The 17,722-nt window shown below is 39.9% G+C and overlaps 1 protein-coding gene across 1 annotated transcript in view; it reads right to left on the reverse strand.

Moving 5' to 3' along the window:
* Nucleotides 1–17,385, reverse strand: part of LOC132075257 (ethanolaminephosphotransferase 1-like) — a 53,913-nt gene extending 36,528 nt beyond the window's left edge. The window contains exons 1-2 of the mRNA XM_059475491.1: nucleotides 17,300–17,385; nucleotides 4,661–4,729 (exon numbers count right to left, since the gene is read on the reverse strand). Coding sequence (XP_059331474.1) covers nucleotides 4,661–4,729; nucleotides 17,300–17,356 — 126 coding nt within the window. The 5' untranslated portion in view covers nucleotides 17,357–17,385. The remainder of the gene's footprint in view (nucleotides 1–4,660; nucleotides 4,730–17,299) is intronic.
* Nucleotides 17,386–17,722: the final 337 nt, after the last annotated feature.

Raw genomic sequence — 17,722 nt, forward strand, 5'->3', positions numbered from 1 at the left:
TTAGAAAAATTGTATTTCAAATTGTACATCTTATTTTAATAAAATACTTTCTATCAGGAAAGAAGCTTTTATATGACATCAGCAATATTCAGATTTGTGTACATTTCCCCACTTTCAAATCAAAACACAGTTTTAATTTCTGAAATTTATCTTCAAACACAATCCTTTTGCCTGATCGCTGTGACTGCAGTAAGAATGATACTTTCAAAACATTTTACTCCCTTTAAAATTAAGGGAGTTGTACATTATCCTCATTCACCCAGCTCCCAAGGAAAGCCTTCTGTGATCAGCTGTATCAGAACTGAAAGAAGGCTGCAGCACCCCGGTGTGGTAATTCAGCATCCACGTTGCAGGTTTTTTAAGCATTGTATTCCCACACTATAACAAGTAAAACTCTTCTTCCAAAGTATGTGAATAATTTCTCACTCCAAACAACTAAATCAGACCCTGAGTGCATTACACTTTTAGATTCAGCAATCTCCCCATTACAAGCATCTCCCTACTCTCTAGATAGTAACTTTCTGACAGGGTCTCCCTCTTTATTCATCAATTATTAACACTCCATTAATTCACTTTACTTTGGAGGGTGCTGAAAAGGACTCCCTGCCTTCACCTAGACCTCTTTGTCCCAGTAATCATTCTCAGGCATTCATTCCCTGTGGCTTTAAGGTGCTCCTTACACTGCAAAAGGAATCCCTTTTGAAAATCCTCTTCCCAAGTAACACAGTTTCTCCAGAATATTTTTTTTAAATTGCCTACACAGCTTCGACATGATTTTTAGACAGAACATATTTGCAGAAATACTAAGTATCAACCATTACCATCATTCAAACACATTATCAATATATATAAAACACAAAAATACTGGAGGCTTATAATGAAATTATTTGGAGTGTCTAAGGATTCAAAATGTATATAAAGGACTTCAACACTATAAAATAGTATAAGAAAATATTAAAGAAAATCAAATAGAATAATTCCTGATACTAACAGCAATAGTATATTCAAATATACTATAGTATATTTATACTATAGTATATTGTATACCATAACTATACTAACAATAGTTTTGAAATCAAATGTTTTGTTAATATCTCTGGACTAGCTAGATGAACAGACAGATGAATACATATTAATTTATTCTATCTAACTACTACATTTACTTAAATTTACTTTTAAAATCTGAATGCTTTGACTGATTAACTATCCTGACTAGATTATCTTTTTGAACTATAGAGTAATTTGTAATATTCAGGAGAAATTGTGAAAACCAATGTTGTACAGACTAAGTGTACACTTCCAAAAACCAGGTCAGAGTTCCTGAACACTTTTCCATTATGTTTCTTAGATATTTTCTGTAATAACATAGGGAAAACTATTATATCTGATATTTGTTCCCTTATTAGCAGGACTTTATCACTGATTTTTAAAACACTGTATGTCAGCTCTCATGGTATTTAAAATACACCATGGAATGCATACAGCAATGATGTAAAAAGAATGTAACTTATCCATCATTCTGAGTGTTCAAAAGGGCAAATCAAAACCTCCAAGAGAAGGGACAGCAAATGTCCCCTGAAATTCCTTTTGGAGAGCATCTAAGGAGGAACTATTCACTGCACAGTCTCCCTTTCTTACACTGACTGCATGCTCAGCAACAGCTGCACATCTCCCGGCTTTGCTGCCTGAGGATGCAGAAGATGCATCTCCTCTGGGATTTATCTGGTACCTCTGACCTTCCATGAAATAAGAAGTACAGACACTGAAAAAAAAAATCTAAATTTGTCTCTTTTAATCTAGATCATAGATCAAAAGAGTGCTTTAAGACACTATGGATGAAATGTTTACATGGATCTACATGCATAAACTGACTGCTTTTTCCTGGATGATTTATAAGTATTGTTGACAATCAAATCAAGTGGGGCACCACAAATGTCTGCTTTCTAATTAGGCTCATCATTCCAAATAGTCACAATGTCATGTTTAAGTTATTACAGGAAATAATTCCTGCTTCCATGGTGTGAACATGAAGAAGTTATTTTAACCCACTTTCTCACTAACTGTGTAATTTAAGAAGGAAACTTTCAAAGGTTTTTCAACTTGTTATAGTTGCACATCATGAAAAACAGTTGCAGGAGTTGTGTCCTCAGGAAAACAGACTCTCCTGCAGCTAAACCCTTAAGCATGTTCTTTTGATCCTTACTGAACCTAATCTGTCTAGGTATTTGGAAAATATTCCAGTTGCAAAATCCCTTTTGTTATATTTAATGCTCCTTATCTTTTTAGTTGGCATTACACCACCATCACCCTATTTCATAATTAGAAAATCACAGGGTGTTCAAGATTAACTTCTTACACACCTTGGAAAGATAGAGACTGAATTTATTAGTATGCTATAGAAGGATGAGCTGCAATCTTTATTGTCTAATTAACAGCCAGTAGAGGTCTAATACATCAATGTGCTACATCATTAATACAACTGGAGGTGCCATGGGGCAAATCACATCTGCTCTCTGGCAAAACCCTTGCGTGCTTGAACCTTTTAAAAAACTCTTAGTTCCATGAAGTATTAACTGATTTCTGTTTCTCTGGGTCTAGCCATTCATTCTAAAAGCCTCAATACAAACAGCAAATGCTTTAATACAGCAATTATTTGGATAATAAATGGTAAAGTACACATTTATATAATGCTCTGTTCAAACTTCACTAGGTCACTTGAGACCACTAAAATGCTGCTCTTGCCCAATTCTGCTGATAAAATCAAAGTTCATAAAGGGAACAGAGGGGAGTTTAATTGATTTCAGTGATACTGGGATACACCTGTGTGTTCCAGTGGGATTTCCTCTTTTTCCCCTCATTGTCCTGCATCCCCACCAGACATAAATGAGCTGGGTTATAACAATATGTTTTCAGCTCACAAATTCACATATTTTTAATGTCAAGTTCTTCTTAATTTCTTATAACACAGGAAGTACATTTTACAATGAATATGCTAATGACTTATAACATAGGAAACACATTTTCCAAAGAATTCTGGTTGTGGAATACAGAGAAACTTGTGTTGCCATTAGGATTAAACAGGCATATGAAAGACAAGACCAGAATCTCAAGCCATTGTTCTCATGAGTTGGTTGTTCTTTTTACTTGGCTCAGTGAATTTAAGGTTGCCTTTTTTCAAACTCCTCTAGAATCTAGTAAAAATAGTCCACATGGAATTTTTATTGTCACCAGTTTAGAAACTAAAAAAATAATTAATTCATATCTGACAATGGATGTAACAGGATGTCTAAAGTGTGTGAAGGAACTTCTCCCAGTCATCAAGATGCACACTTGTACTGCCCAATTTTGAATGAACATAGTAGATATAAAACATTCTTTTAAAATTCTTTGAAAATTATCCCAATTTCCTTACTGCAATGCATTGTTCAGGAACAAAACCATTATAGCAACTTGCATTCCTACTGATATTTTACAAACAATTATAGTGTGGCTAGGCTATATGGGAACATTCAATAATGCTGTTCTTCTTCTGGTAAAATGCTGCAACTACTAGGATAAATTATCTGCAAAGGAAGTTTTGCATTGACAACACTCCCCCTTCAGTCTGACAGCAGATGAATACTCGCCCATCTCCTAAACCAAAGGGCAAGTGCACAGTACAGCCTCTACTCATCTCCCATGCCAGAGTGCTGGAGGGACATTTTGCTTCATTGTTTTCCTCAATATTATGATGGGAATAAAACAAAGCCTATGAATTGAATTACTGAGGTCAGTGTCACATCTTTGAATTTCTTTTTTCTCATCCCATGTTCAAGTTGTATTTTAATTCTTCAGCTGTGTCATATGAACACTTTCCATGAAATTACTTTGAGGATATGAATTAGGAATTATGATTTTCCTGCCATATCAAGAATAATCAACACCCTGATCATATATATCCTTTTTTTGTTAGTACAAAGGTTAATTTTCAAGTCTGCTCCAATCTAAACATTTCCTGTAATGAGGCAGACACAGAAGTCAGTGCTTCCTTGGAGATCAATAAAGTTCATATTTATTTGAGATACAGCTTGCTTTTTTTTTTCTTCTTTTTGCCAACAACAGCATAACTGGCTGTGAGTGGTTTATTTTTAAAAACTGCAGATTGCAATGCATTCAAGAGATGGCATCTTCCAATCGTTATGGTGATCATGGTAACCACTCTCATTTTCAGCTTCTGCGAGGAACGCCTGGCTGTCTCAAGCAAGTCCCCTCGGGAGAAAATGAGACAGTGCTTGCATAAAATCGTATGCACAGCACAGAGAGAGAGCCATGCTGTTGTTAGGCAGCATATGCTGCACAGAAATAATCTGTACTAAGTAAAACCATCCATGTCTGCAAAGCTGTTTAATGAAAGATGTAATAATGAAAGATGCAAAAAAGAAATGGATGCCTTTTCTACAGCAATCAGAAAAAAAACAAAACAAGCCCTTTCTTTCTAAAAAAAAATCTCAAAACAACACACTCACCTTAAACACAGCTAAATATCCTGCAACATTTTTCTTTTATCAGATGTCTTCATTTCAGTTTTATTGATTAATATGTATTTTTAAATGAAAGTACACACTATATTTAAAACAAATTCTTACATTAACTTGTTGTTTTTATTAAATGAAATTCTTACCTTAATAATTTTATTCCAGATGGGCTGCATAATATACACAGATAAAGGATTTGTATCCACAGCACTGTACTGTGAGGAAGAAGCAAGCATGTTAAACAAAGCACTGAACAATGGCTATTTTTATATGTCCTTCAGCATCTAAGAGCACTCAGTGGGACTGGTGTAAATTTATTTTATTCTGATTTGTACAGGTTTTATTTAATTTAAAAGCACTGGACTGGTTTACAATTACCATGTTAGCAACTCTATGTATTAACACAGAGGTTCAGGCTTGTGAAATGGCAAACATCTCTGCAGTGACATTTTACTTTTAAATTCTTATTAATTTTACAACCCTATAAAATTATGCATTTCTACTGTATTTTGGATTTAACACCTTTATTTCCACTACCAGTAATGCACAGTCTGAGCACCAGTTCATTGCTAGTATTTAGGATAGATAGTGAACATGGAATGTGTCTGTAGGTGGAATATTATCTTGCAGAGATACACAGCTTTTGTCATAGTAACACAGTTGCATTTGCACCATGCTAATTCATGTAAGGCAATGTTGCTGTAAAAATGAGCTCTAAAATAGCACAGTTCATTACCACAACAACATTTCTCTATTGGACAGACTTGAAAACACATGTGTTTTATAAATTCCATTAAGTACATATCTATACCTTTTGTAAACAAAATACTTCAGAAATCCAAGGCCACCCTGAATTGCTCTTGTCTCCTTTTTCCTCAGAGGACAGTACCAAGTTTTATCCTGCCTTGAGACTGCAGAACACAGAATAATCTTAGGAAGAACAATCTAACTGATAATACCACTGAAAACCATGTACTTGGAGCTCTGGCAGGTAGACACTGGAAGAAGTTATCCATCATTGGGGTGGTATATGTAATTATTTCAGAAATTCTTGGACTTTGAAAGTGCATATATGGCTTAAAATAGCTAGGATTATGCATATGACTCACAAAGATTCAGATATTTCTATATATAGCACTGTCCAAATATCATGTCCAGAAAATGGGAGTAAGATGGGATGTGCTAGACCACAGTTTGACAAAGCTGCTCACTTGCAGAAGAGCTGATGACAAAGAGTCTCCTTTCACGTAACTTCAGCCAACAGTTAATTGTCTCTCCATACATATAGTTAATTTATGGACCTCTGTGAGCCAAGTACTCTTTGGAGGAGACTGCACTCTGGAAGTACCTGTTCCAAGTCATTAATTATCAAAGCAACTTGGGCACTTGTCTTAAACTCAGGTACCTACATATGAAATGCTTAGGAACTCTTCCATACATTTCCTTTTTCTATCTGAATACAAAGCATATGTCTTAATTACCTTCTGGACAAAACAAAGCATTCACATAGTAATTTTGTGTGTTCAAGTTTAAATCACAGATCACAAACCTAGCATCTAATAAAATTATTATAACACAGCTATTCCCTGTAAATACACACTGACAAATATCCAAAAAATCACCTAGCAGTAAGTGGTCAGACCAGACTGCCTAAATTTCCAAAGGGAGTAAAATTTTCAGTTCAATGAAGTGTACATCACTGATTTTAATTTTTTCTAAAAATGCTCTATGGGCATTGCTTATGTTTAGGCCAAAATTACCAATAATACCTATGCCAACAGACCAGTCAGCTACTACTTAATTCACATGAGAACTATGGAAATCCTCTGAAAATGAAGAAAATTCAAAGTATCCATAAGCACTTTTGAGGTTTCAAGTAATCAGGAGTCTGCTCAAAGTTTCACTGTGGCTACTGCTCATTTCCTTACCCCATCTGGTATTCAAAGACTATGTGAAATATGGGACAATTTGCTGACCAGCAAATTCAATGAATTCAGCCATACCTGGATAAGAATGTGCAAAGGTCAAAATAAGGGAGTTTTACCCTTGCTTCTACTTTGGCATTCTCTTTCTCCCTTCACCCTCAAGCCAAAGTCACACATAAAATCAGAAAATGCTAGTTAAAGAAAAACAGTAAAATGAGGCTTTCTATCCAAAATATTCACTGGCTGTTCAGAAATACTGCTTGCTCTTAGAAGAAAAAAAAAAAAAGGAAAAATCAGTCTCATTTCTTTGAAATTGTTTTCTTATAAAGAAAATAAGAGAAAAAAAGAGACTATATAGATATTACATTTGTATTTTCTTTACTGATAAATGTAAGAGATTAGGTAGCTTTCCAACATATCTCTACATAACAGACACAAACAAGAGACACAGTCAGCTTTTTGTTTGCCTCAGAGTTTCCAAAATGAAGCACCAAAAATCAAAACAGACCTTATTGGAAAAAGAAAAGAAAAAGGAGAATTACAGCCAGCTTTTGTCACCTAAAGACATTTCAAGACACACCACACTTCTTCCTGTTAATTCCTGTGTCTGTGGCTGAACTGTTGGTCCTCTGGGTGGGGAAGGAATATTCAGCAGATGTGCAGAAGAATGGAAATTTGCACTTCCCTCCACAATAATTTGTTTTAGCCAGACCAAAGGAAACACCCATGGAAAAATAGTTTTCAGTCATGGCAAAAAATAAAACTTGACAAATAAAGTCTGCTATACCATTTAATACCCTGCTTTGTTCTGCTCCCAAGAAGCTACTAACCTCAAGGCCATGAAATCCTCAGGAGTTTAATGTTCATGGCTGCTCAGAGAAGCAAAGTACCAAGTAACATGCTCACATTATGACCAATGAACATGAAAGCAAGAGTCCATTGAACCTGGTGGGAAAAAAGCACTGCCATTTTTTATTGTGCAATTCTGTCATTTTCAGGGCACTTATACTAAAAGACAGAAGTGGAGAGGATAAGCCTGCTGGAGGTTTTTAAGTGCAAGGCTTATACAAGTACTAAGCGCTTCCCTGCAAACAGTTTCTGCCCTGGAAAGGGGATTGATTGTCCTTATACAAAGAAGAAGGGCTTGGAATAATCAGAAAGTTTCTCTCAATTATTTTTAAAAGAAATTGTAACAGTTGGGAGAGAACAGCAGTAGTAAGGGAATAGGAAAAATGGCATTGACTTCATCTTACTCCCAAATTTAAAAATGCTTCTTCTGGTTTTATTTAATAGCTGATATCTCCTTGAAGTCATCTGCTTTCTCTCTGAGTGATAATGGCTCCTAGAAGAGCTAGAAATGAGAATACAGACACCAGACACGTGCACACATACATGGTGACTCGGGCAGCACAAATGAAATGTGCTTTTACTTTGTGTGCCTGCATCTTAATTTCCATCCAGGGGATCCAGCACAGCACAAAGTTTCTGCTGGTCACCTGTGTTAAAGGGGAAAGGAAACAAGATTAAGGGGGGTGTGAAGGGATAAACAGTTAAGAAAAGCAACAGGAAAACAGAAGAAAGAAAAATGAGCAAAAGTAAAGGTTTGGCTACACAGTAGAAAGACAACTGTTCTGCAGTGACAGAGCAGAGACAACCCAGAGGGGCAAAAGCACTCACAGTGTTCAAGGTCTGCTCTGCTAAATACAAGACAAATGGTACTTTCTGGCTCACATCCACACAGCTTAGAAATACTTCCCATTATTGCAAACTGGTCACATCAGCACGGCACAGCATCTGCTGGAGGGGTGTTGGGCCTCATCAGCTGGCCCCACACACTCAACACATCATTAACATTTAATATGTTTAAGTTCAAAGTATCTGAAACAATCTGGAGACTACACTGTAACCCAGCAATATGGCACTTTCAGAGCATGAAAGTGAGCCCTGTCGGCTGTGCATGTTCAAAAACCAAATGTCCATGTTGGAAGAGTGCTGAAGGACGGTAAAACCAAAAAATTATGTGTACTACCTCCAGAACAGACTATTTCCAAACCAAAAGCCTAGCTATTGGCTTGGAGAGACTTTAGAGAAATAAACAAACAAAACCCAAACAGGGAGTGAGCTAACCATTAATGAGAGCAGACACTGGATCTTCACTGGACTCCCCAGGCCTTTCCAGCTTTGCACTGTGGAGGCATCACAAGAATAAAATTTTGGAATGCCTATGATTTGGAGAAAAATATAAAGCATGCCTACATACACTTCAGAGTCAGGAGAGAAAGCAAGCTGCAAGAAATGTAGTTGCATAACTACATTATATTGTTATTTCAACTTCAGCTGCTCTTTATACTAACAGACTATTCCTTTCCTGTACTTAAAACATTTTGTCCCAGCTATTGTGCCACTCAGGCATTTACATTCACAACACCTGTGTTTTCCAAATGACAGACAAAGGGACGGGAGGCATGACAATGGACTCTTTTTTTGCACAAGGTAAGGGGTTTTTCTGGTTTTGAAAACTGGAAGATGACCCTCCCCCAGGGTATGGACCAGGCAATATTGAAGAGAGCTCAGTGGGAAATCACCCTTCTGGGCAATGTCTTATGCAATATGAACTTGGCTTCTGTGAAACCTTACATTTCAGGAACCACACAAAAATTAAAGAAAATACTGAAATACTGGCACATCTGGTAACAATTTTCCATCAATATTTCTGATTCCTAGAATACGTTAAACATGTGGAGTTTAATTCTACTTTATATATGTTTTTACAGGTTTGTAGTTATTAAGGGACACAGTCTTGGATCTTAACAAAAGCTTCACAAAGGGAAGAAAGAGAAGCATGCTACAAATAACAGAGCTCCACAACACTGTGGATGCCAAATATGTTCAACACTTTAAGTGCTGATGTATTCCAAAACACAGTCCTGTTGCTCCTAATAATAGAATGGCTTTACATTATATCATCTGTTCATTAATTATTCATAAAATAATGGCTTGGGTTTTCTATTTCCTATACAATAATTTGGTGTATTCTGCATTTTTCCCTACCCACATATATATATATGAGGGGGTTTTGTTTTGGTGGTTTTGTTTTGTTTTTTTGTTGCTGTTTTTTGATTTTGTTTGTTTTTTTTTTTTTTTTTATTAGATCACCAATACTTAAGTCCAGAAGTTATAAGCCTGTACTAGGGCTGGATGCAGCTGCACTCTGAAGGAAGAGGCTGCCCAAGTTGGGGTCCTGAGCTCCTCTCTCCCCTCTCACTTTGCCCCCTTCAGTTCCATTAACCTGTGCACACTACAGCTAGGAAATATAGTTAGATTTCCCTTCCACCTGATATTCTTCCTAGTAAATACTAGAATGTCATGGTTTGTGCAATTCAACAATTCTGATTGGTATTACGAAGTCATCAGGAAGTTGTTATTACTCAAATTGCTGTCCTGAGGATGTTTTGTTGCAAAGGTATATTTATCATTCGCCTCCTCATTTTCAGGAATCCTGGCACACACTGAGTCCTGTGCCACATCCTTTCCCTTAATGAAGTATGTATGGACCCATGTCCATGAGGTCGTGGGCACGTGGAGCTGTGGCTCAGGACAGGCCACTCTTAGGGACTCGTGCCTGCCAGTGGCACATCCCCTTGCTTGCAGAGCAGTGCCATGGCCTCAAGGTCACAGAACCATGGGTTTGGATCACAGGATCATTCAGGTCAGAAGAGAACCTCAGCAGGTTTCCTCCCTCTCAACATAGGCTCAAAACCAAGTGCTTTATCCAGACCATGGAGAGGTGGACAGCTCTCAGTGGGACTGGAAGTCAGCAACCAGTTTTCAACTAATAGTAGTTATATTAAGAATGCTGCCTAATTTCTCTTAAGGAGAAGGCTTACATGGGACAAGTTCAAGCCCTTAACAACAAAGCCAAAATAATTAATAAGAACATAGAAACATGATATTGAGCAAGGGGTAATAGAAGACAGCTGCATATGTGCTGCTGTAAAGGGACAAAGGTAGAGGCTGGGCCAGAATGGTGAAAATATAAATCCTGCTAAAACCAAAACCTGCACACTCTCAAGGAACTGCACAACTGATTCTTAACTTGCTATTCAAGGAGGCTCTAACATAGCAAGAAAGTTGATTTCTATGGGGGTCTTTTTGTGCAGACTGGACTTTCACAGTTGGTAAAAGGAAAAAACAGCAGGATTTTGTGCTACACCTATTTCTGTGCATGTGCAAATGTGTGTGCCAGCAGCCCTTTAAAGATCTAACAGCAGACCAAGTACCCATCCAGCTGGAGCTCTGCCAGAGGGTGTACATAAATACCTGGGGAACCCAAAGTGGGGAAACCACTCCAAGCCCAAAAGGGAAGACAGATTAAAAGCATGCTGTAGTTTCCATAAGAGCTGTGGAACGGTGGTTCTGTAGCACACCCACTGAACCCTTGTGTTATCTAACATCCTGATGCACAAGAGAGGGGTTACTTCACAGAAAGATTCCTACCTCTATAAAACAACCCTTAGAATACGGGTTCCCTTAGATTTATACAAATATTACACATTCAAATTACAGCTACATCTTTGCAATTATTCTTCTATTAAAACACAGATGAATAAACAAAAATACATATGTATACATGCATATTCTACACATAAAAATACAAAAAAGCATCTCAGAATGCTAACATCTCTTGATAAAGCAATGAAATTAAACTATGCAGTTGGCATTTGCACTTTTATGAGATTCAACAAGGCATACAACTCTTTATACAGAGCATATTTGTCCCAAAAGTGATCTAATGAACCTTTGTAAATTAATGAGTGTAATATTGCACTCAAACCCATGTACAATTTCCCATCATTGGGAAAAAAATCCTGCAGCAAGTTATATCAAATGCAGCATCTCTGTGATGTGATTTCATTAAGTTCTTGGTTCATTAGCATGTGTTACGTAGAAGGAAGATAATGATTACAGAACTCATTAAATGCTGCATTGTCAGCTAAAATCACAACAGGATGAGGAAAAAGAGGTAATGCATGCATGAAGAATGTCTTTCTGAATGACATATTCAGTTGGCCCATGGCTCTTTGACACATGAGACACATGAATGCAGTGACAGATAATGTAAGAGTAATGAGTTATTTGGTTTTTTCCACATACTATTCAACAACATTTAATTACAACTCCAGTTTTCCATCAAAGTAACACGAAGAAGACTGCAAGATTTTATTTGTCGAACAGTGGGCTGTTGACTCATGGTTTTATTGAAGCCAGACAACATTAGTTTTCACTGCCTCAAATATTCAAGGACACAGTTTAATAAACTCTGGTGGTTTGAAAAATCTAACTGCAGCCGACAAAGCTGATAACTGCATTCAGATAATATTTGGAATTAAATATTAGTGAAAAAAACCTAAAAATACTATGTGGAAAAAACCCACTATATAATAAACATGTCAAGAAAGTACTCAATATACATAAAATCGTCTATGTGCAATGAGAATTATTGCAATGACCATCATTAACTGTCTCTTAAGTAGTTCCAGGTAAGCAAATGAAAGTCTCTTCTCCTAAATTTTCAAAATCATGTGAACTCCTTGTGTTACCAGAGTAGAAAGCAAGACTATTGTTCAATTAAGGTGAACAGAACCCATGATTTTCCTAATCTTATAGTTACACTTGTAGCCTTGGAAAAGTGTAGACTTGATAGAAATCCAGTCTTGTATCTGGGTGAATCCTGAACTTCCAGACACTAATTCACTAGATTATACTGAACACACTTTGCTCTTCTGGTATAAGTCAGTGTAAAAGAAAGAGTCAGACCTTGAAACGTGATCACCATACATCTGATCTTGTTTCTCTAACCCTCCAAAATGAGGCCTGGGATGTAATTTGAGAGATCTTCTAGTCCAGAGCATTCACCTAATGCAAGATCACGTTCAGTATACATTAAGGATGCAGATCAAGTTTCCATGAGGTAATGGCCCCATTGCTTGCAGAAACAAACATGCCAGCACAGTAAAAGGAAATACATTGCCCAAAACTTTCATAAAAAGGTGTCAGCAACTGTTTGTTCATTAATACTCAACACTAGATTGTTGATCTTGCCTCAGAGAAATCAAGCCATTTCTTAAGACTGATAAAATGATTGCCCAATCCCCTTTAGTACCTGTTCCAGCAGGCCTTATTAACACAAGACTGACATAGCAGATGCCTTAAATTTTGCTTTGTGCAGCCAAAACTCACATCTTGTCTTTCTTCAAAAGGGCACTCTTTACTAGGCTTTTACTCCCGCTTTACTCAGACTGTCTCACACAGTTCATCTTTTCTAAGCCTCTTGTTATTCATAATGTCATTCTGAGGACTGCAAACTGTGGCCAAAGCAGGCAGGACACATTATTCCACTTGATACCTGATCAGTACATCAGCTACAGGAGTAAATGTAACCTTTTGACACATTTATGACACTTCCAGCTTAAGATCTTTTTTCCCTTTATTATAACAGCCACAATGCTGTCAACACTCTGATCCCCTGGTGTCTTTCCTGCACTCTGTTGTCTATTATTTTATGTTTTAAATGTTGATTTTCTTTCCCCTAAGCAAAACCTTGTTTACTGAATGTTTTCATATTGATTTCTGGCTATTATATCTCTTTTCCAAGTATATTTTAAATAATGAACCTATTCTTCAAAATTTTGAAGTACAGTGAAAATTTTACAATACTTAATGAAAGTACTGAACAGCAATGGAGTTCAGACAGAGAGGTAGCTGTGTAGGTAGCTGTGTAGGTTGATGGAACCTCCTACTTTGACAGAAAACTTTAAATGTTTCCATTCTCTTTGAAGAAATATTTTAAACTCTAAATGTTTCAATTTTACAATGATTTCATCTTAATTACCTCTACCTACTTTACTTGTGAGAAGATGGGACAGTAGCAGACCCCTCACTGAAATGATACTCCTTATACCTCATTTACTCTCATCTCTTCACCACACCCTTTATCCACACAGAGCTACCTGCTAAAAAATGATTTAGAGGATAGAAACAGTGTGGACAAAACAAGATGAAAATGTGGAACCTTAGATGTCAATTTTTATTGTTTTATCCGATCTTTTAATCATCTTTTCCAGGCCTATTTTTTGAGTCAAGCCTCTATAGCTTGTTCTTAGATCTCTTTTATTCTCAAACAGGATAAAGCATCAAAGTTTTCTGGCTTGAAGAACCTCTGTGCCCAGGTACTGTGAAGAAAGGTGATTCAAGGCAAATATGCAAGGGAAATCCTAAGAATGAAGTGATGAGAAGAGACAATGGCAACATGAGCTCACCACTGAGCCTTAAAGCAGAATTTGGTTCTTTATTTATGCATTCTGGTGAGAAGGATAAAAACAAAGAACCAAATTCTGCTTTTATCTGTACTCATCACCTGGTTGTTGCAGAACAGCTTGTTTCCAACAGAAACCCAAGCAGGCAGAAAGAAAAGGTAGCCGTGTAATTCCATGGCTGCTCTTCTAGAACTACAAAATGCTGATAAAACATAAAAGTAAGAACAACATGATCCAAGCCCTACAATTCAGGTTGGTTGTAGCTTTTTGGCTCTGTTGCTCCATGTCCTGGGGAACAGGACACAAACCAAGGATAAGAATCTTCTGTGATACAGTTGCAGCAAATCACCTGAGCATGCAACTGTCCTGAAATCAGCACCTGCCCCAGAGGCAAGAAGGTGGCAGAAATATCACAGCAGTAATACTCAGGGTTGTGTCTGAACTCTCTCATTGTCACATCTCCACCTGTTCTCAGTGTGCTTTTAAGCAGAAAAAGGAAAACTGAATTTCTAAAACTCCATTAACAGGCAGAATGAATGGGAATAGATTAATAAAGTGAAATAGCCAGTCCTGAGGAGCCAGTGCCTGTGCTATAAGGATTTCAGAAGGTATCACATAAACTAGTTCCATTATAATACTAGGGACTGAATGTACTGGGGGTACTTGTGTGTTTGTTGTCTGGTTTGGGTTCATCCTAAGGAAATGCATTTTTGTGCTCTGAGGTCACACTATGATGTAAGCCAAAGCTTGGTAATTGGGGAAAACTCGCTTCAAAAGCCTAATATCCATGGACCTAACATGCTAAAGGGTGCTGAAATCGTTGCATTCATTAGAGGTCTGCCATTCCCTTAGCAAAGAACTGTGCTGGTTTTGTTGCCAAGGCCCTCCTCCAACTGCAAACGGGAGACAGACAGTGCCTGAAACATACAATTGGAGCATTCATGGCAGAGAAACGAATTCAGCTGTGTGAAAATTTTGAAAATTGAACAGCATTTTTTTCAGGCCATATTTACCTTTACAAAAGGAGTTGATTACACAAATTATTTTTAAGCTGCATTACACCCAGCAGATAAATTGTGCAAAGTGTGGAGTATGTTAAACCACTGAGAGTACCGTGAGTACAATGCTGCAGTGTGATGTACAACAGAGAGATGGATGCCACTAAATCTAAAGTTTTCTATGCACACTTCAAATCCAGAAGTGTTTTAGCTCAATATTGAACGTATCCTTTCAAAGATTACCTAGTTCTTTCACAGAGCAAACACACGTATCCCTCCACACTACCCCACACCTGGGTTCACCAGGAAACACAGGGCAGAAACAGCCAGGAGGTTGTAAGAAGAGGTGACCCATGTGTGCTGGGCACAGTGATCAGAGTTTAGCACCTGCTGAACAGGCAGCAAAGGAAGCAGCATTCTCCTCCAAGGGGCTGGGAAGCTGAAGGATGAGGATGCAGTAAGGCCCTAGGCTGAAGGGGAAGAGATGGCAGCCAGAGGGCAACAGGAGGTTGAAGAGCCTGTGTCAGGCCTGGGAGGTGGTGAGAACAAAGCTGTTGTTGTGGCAGCCCCAGGTACAGGAGAATGAAGGACGAGAGATTGCGGTAATGATTAGTGTCTCCTTGCTGCACCCCTTTTGTATTTTTGGAGTACTTTAAATACTGTGAGCAGCATTTAGGAATAGGGAGAGCTGCCATCACCTGCCAGGTCCTCCTGCAACCTGGAGCACCAGGAAAATGCTGCAGATACCTGACCAGCTCAGCAGCACTAACCTCATGTAGCTGTACTTCTCTGTGTGAAACACATGCCATTTGGATTTATTTATTTCCAAGATATCCCAGTCCCAAGTCACCTCAGGTAAAAGAAAACCATTTGATTTCATCTTTCTAAGGCCTGCACTTACTAGGGCTTTTTTCAGAACACGGTAGAACAGATACTTCTTAAGTATCTGCATTGGCTGATTCTTGTACTTAAGAAAATTACCCTACATAGCTTCTTTGCAATGCTCTTGAGAAACCAATATATCCAAATTAAATTATTTGATATGTGATTCTCTCTTTTGGTAATAATTTAAATCATAAGTATGGCACAATGATTACAGGTTTTTTTTTAAAAAATGTTGTCTTGATTATTCCTCATCTGCACTTGTTTGAAGCTATTTTCATTCAAGTGATAAGAAAGAATGTAATACAAGCAGACTCATATTTCTACTATGAACTCAAATAATTCAGGGAAGTTACTTAAATAACAACATCCATTTGTCCTAAAAATTGCTTTTTATTTTTCTTGCTCCTGATCTCAGTCAAGACTTCACCATTCAAGCACAGACCTGTGCAACTCACGCCCTGTGGCCAGAAGCAGCTGGCAGAGTGCTTTATCCCGCTCACATTGGAGATGCACAAACAGGTTGGTGCATTTTAATTAGCTTCTGTGCATAACAGGTTCCTAGGAAGCAACCTGGAGAACACTCTCGAAGCCACACTTCCTCCACCTCCATTCCTGCTGAGGTGAACAGGCAGAGCTGCTGGCGCAGGGAATGGAAGGGTTTGATAGGAACCAGGAAAAGCTGAATGCCCTGGCTGGAGCCCAGCCTGGGAAGGCACACAGTAAGAGCAGGAAGGCAAGAATGGGGAGCATGGTGTAGGGGCTGCTTTGGCAAACTGAACATAAAATAAAAGGCTGGGTGTTGTGCCGGTAGAAGCTGGTATGCCCCTCCTGCTTTTCACAGGAGGAAAGAGGTGAGGGTGTGTGAATAGGGTGGCATGGCCCATTTCAGACCTGCACCTCAATTGGCACAAACTTGGATGATTTCCATACTGCATCCCCTGTAACTCCTAAGTCCATGACATAACACTGGTAAATTCAAGTATCTAATGATTCACCCCTTTACTGGCATTCTGCATGCCGGTTATTTGCAAACACGAGGTTTTGGTCAAATTATTTAAAGTAAGTTTTTCTTCCCCCCTCTGCCGGCTTTCTAATTTATTTCTCAATGCCAGAGCATTCCTGTGTCCGAAGGTTTGCAGACTGCCAGACAAGCAGCATCACTGCGTGCTTTCTTACCGAGACACCGGATGCCTCCAAAACCACGCTGCTCTACAACGGGCTCAGCTTTTACAGGCGTTGATACTCACTCAAAACCCGGTTCACTCTGCCTCCACCGACACCTGCCGCCCCGCGAACACCCACCTCCCGCCCAGGGCACGCATTGCACCGGAGCCGGGCACAGGCGGGGCTGCGGGACATCCCCCTGCGGGCACAGGTGGGGGTGCGGGACATCCCCCTGCGGGCACAGGTGGGGGTGCGGGACATCCCCTGCGGGCACAGGTGGGGGTGCGGGACATCCCCCTGCGGGCACAGGCGGAGGGAGCCCTGCGGACCCTCCGGAGGCGGAGGGATGGCTCGGCCGGCCGGGGCCGCATTCACAGCGGGGCTGGGACCCGGCCGCCCGAAGCGGAGCGCTCCGGAGCCGAGATGCCACCCGGGGCTGTCCGTCCGCCGCCCGCCCTCCCTCCCGGCCCAGGGGCTGCCCCGTGCCTGCCCCGTACCTTGTAGTGTCGGAAGCCGTGCAGCTGCCGGCCGCTCACATAGCGCCACCGCCACATCGCCGCCCTGCCCTGCGCCGGCACCGAGGCACGGAGGGACGGCAGCGATGGGAGGACGGATGAGGGAGGCGGCGGGGCCGGGGGCGGGCGGAGGGCGGCTCCCCGGCCGCGCCCCGCGGCTGGACCGGCCCCTGGCTCCGGGATCCGCGCCGGGGCTGCCCGCGGGGCTGGCTCCCGGGGCTGGCTCCGGGCTGGCTCCGGGCTGGCTCCCGGGCGGCTCCGGGGCGGCTCCCGTGGGAGCGGGCGGCTCCCCGCGGCCCCAGGACGCTCCGGTGCCCGCCTGCCAACAGGGTGAATCTCACACCCGCAATGACCTCACGGCACCAAGGCACGTCGCGGAATCACCTCCGAACTGTTTTTCTCGCT

This window comes from Ammospiza nelsoni, chromosome 1 (genome assembly GCF_027579445.1).
Source record: "Ammospiza nelsoni isolate bAmmNel1 chromosome 1, bAmmNel1.pri, whole genome shotgun sequence".
Taxonomy (NCBI): Eukaryota; Metazoa; Chordata; class Aves; order Passeriformes; family Passerellidae; genus Ammospiza; species Ammospiza nelsoni.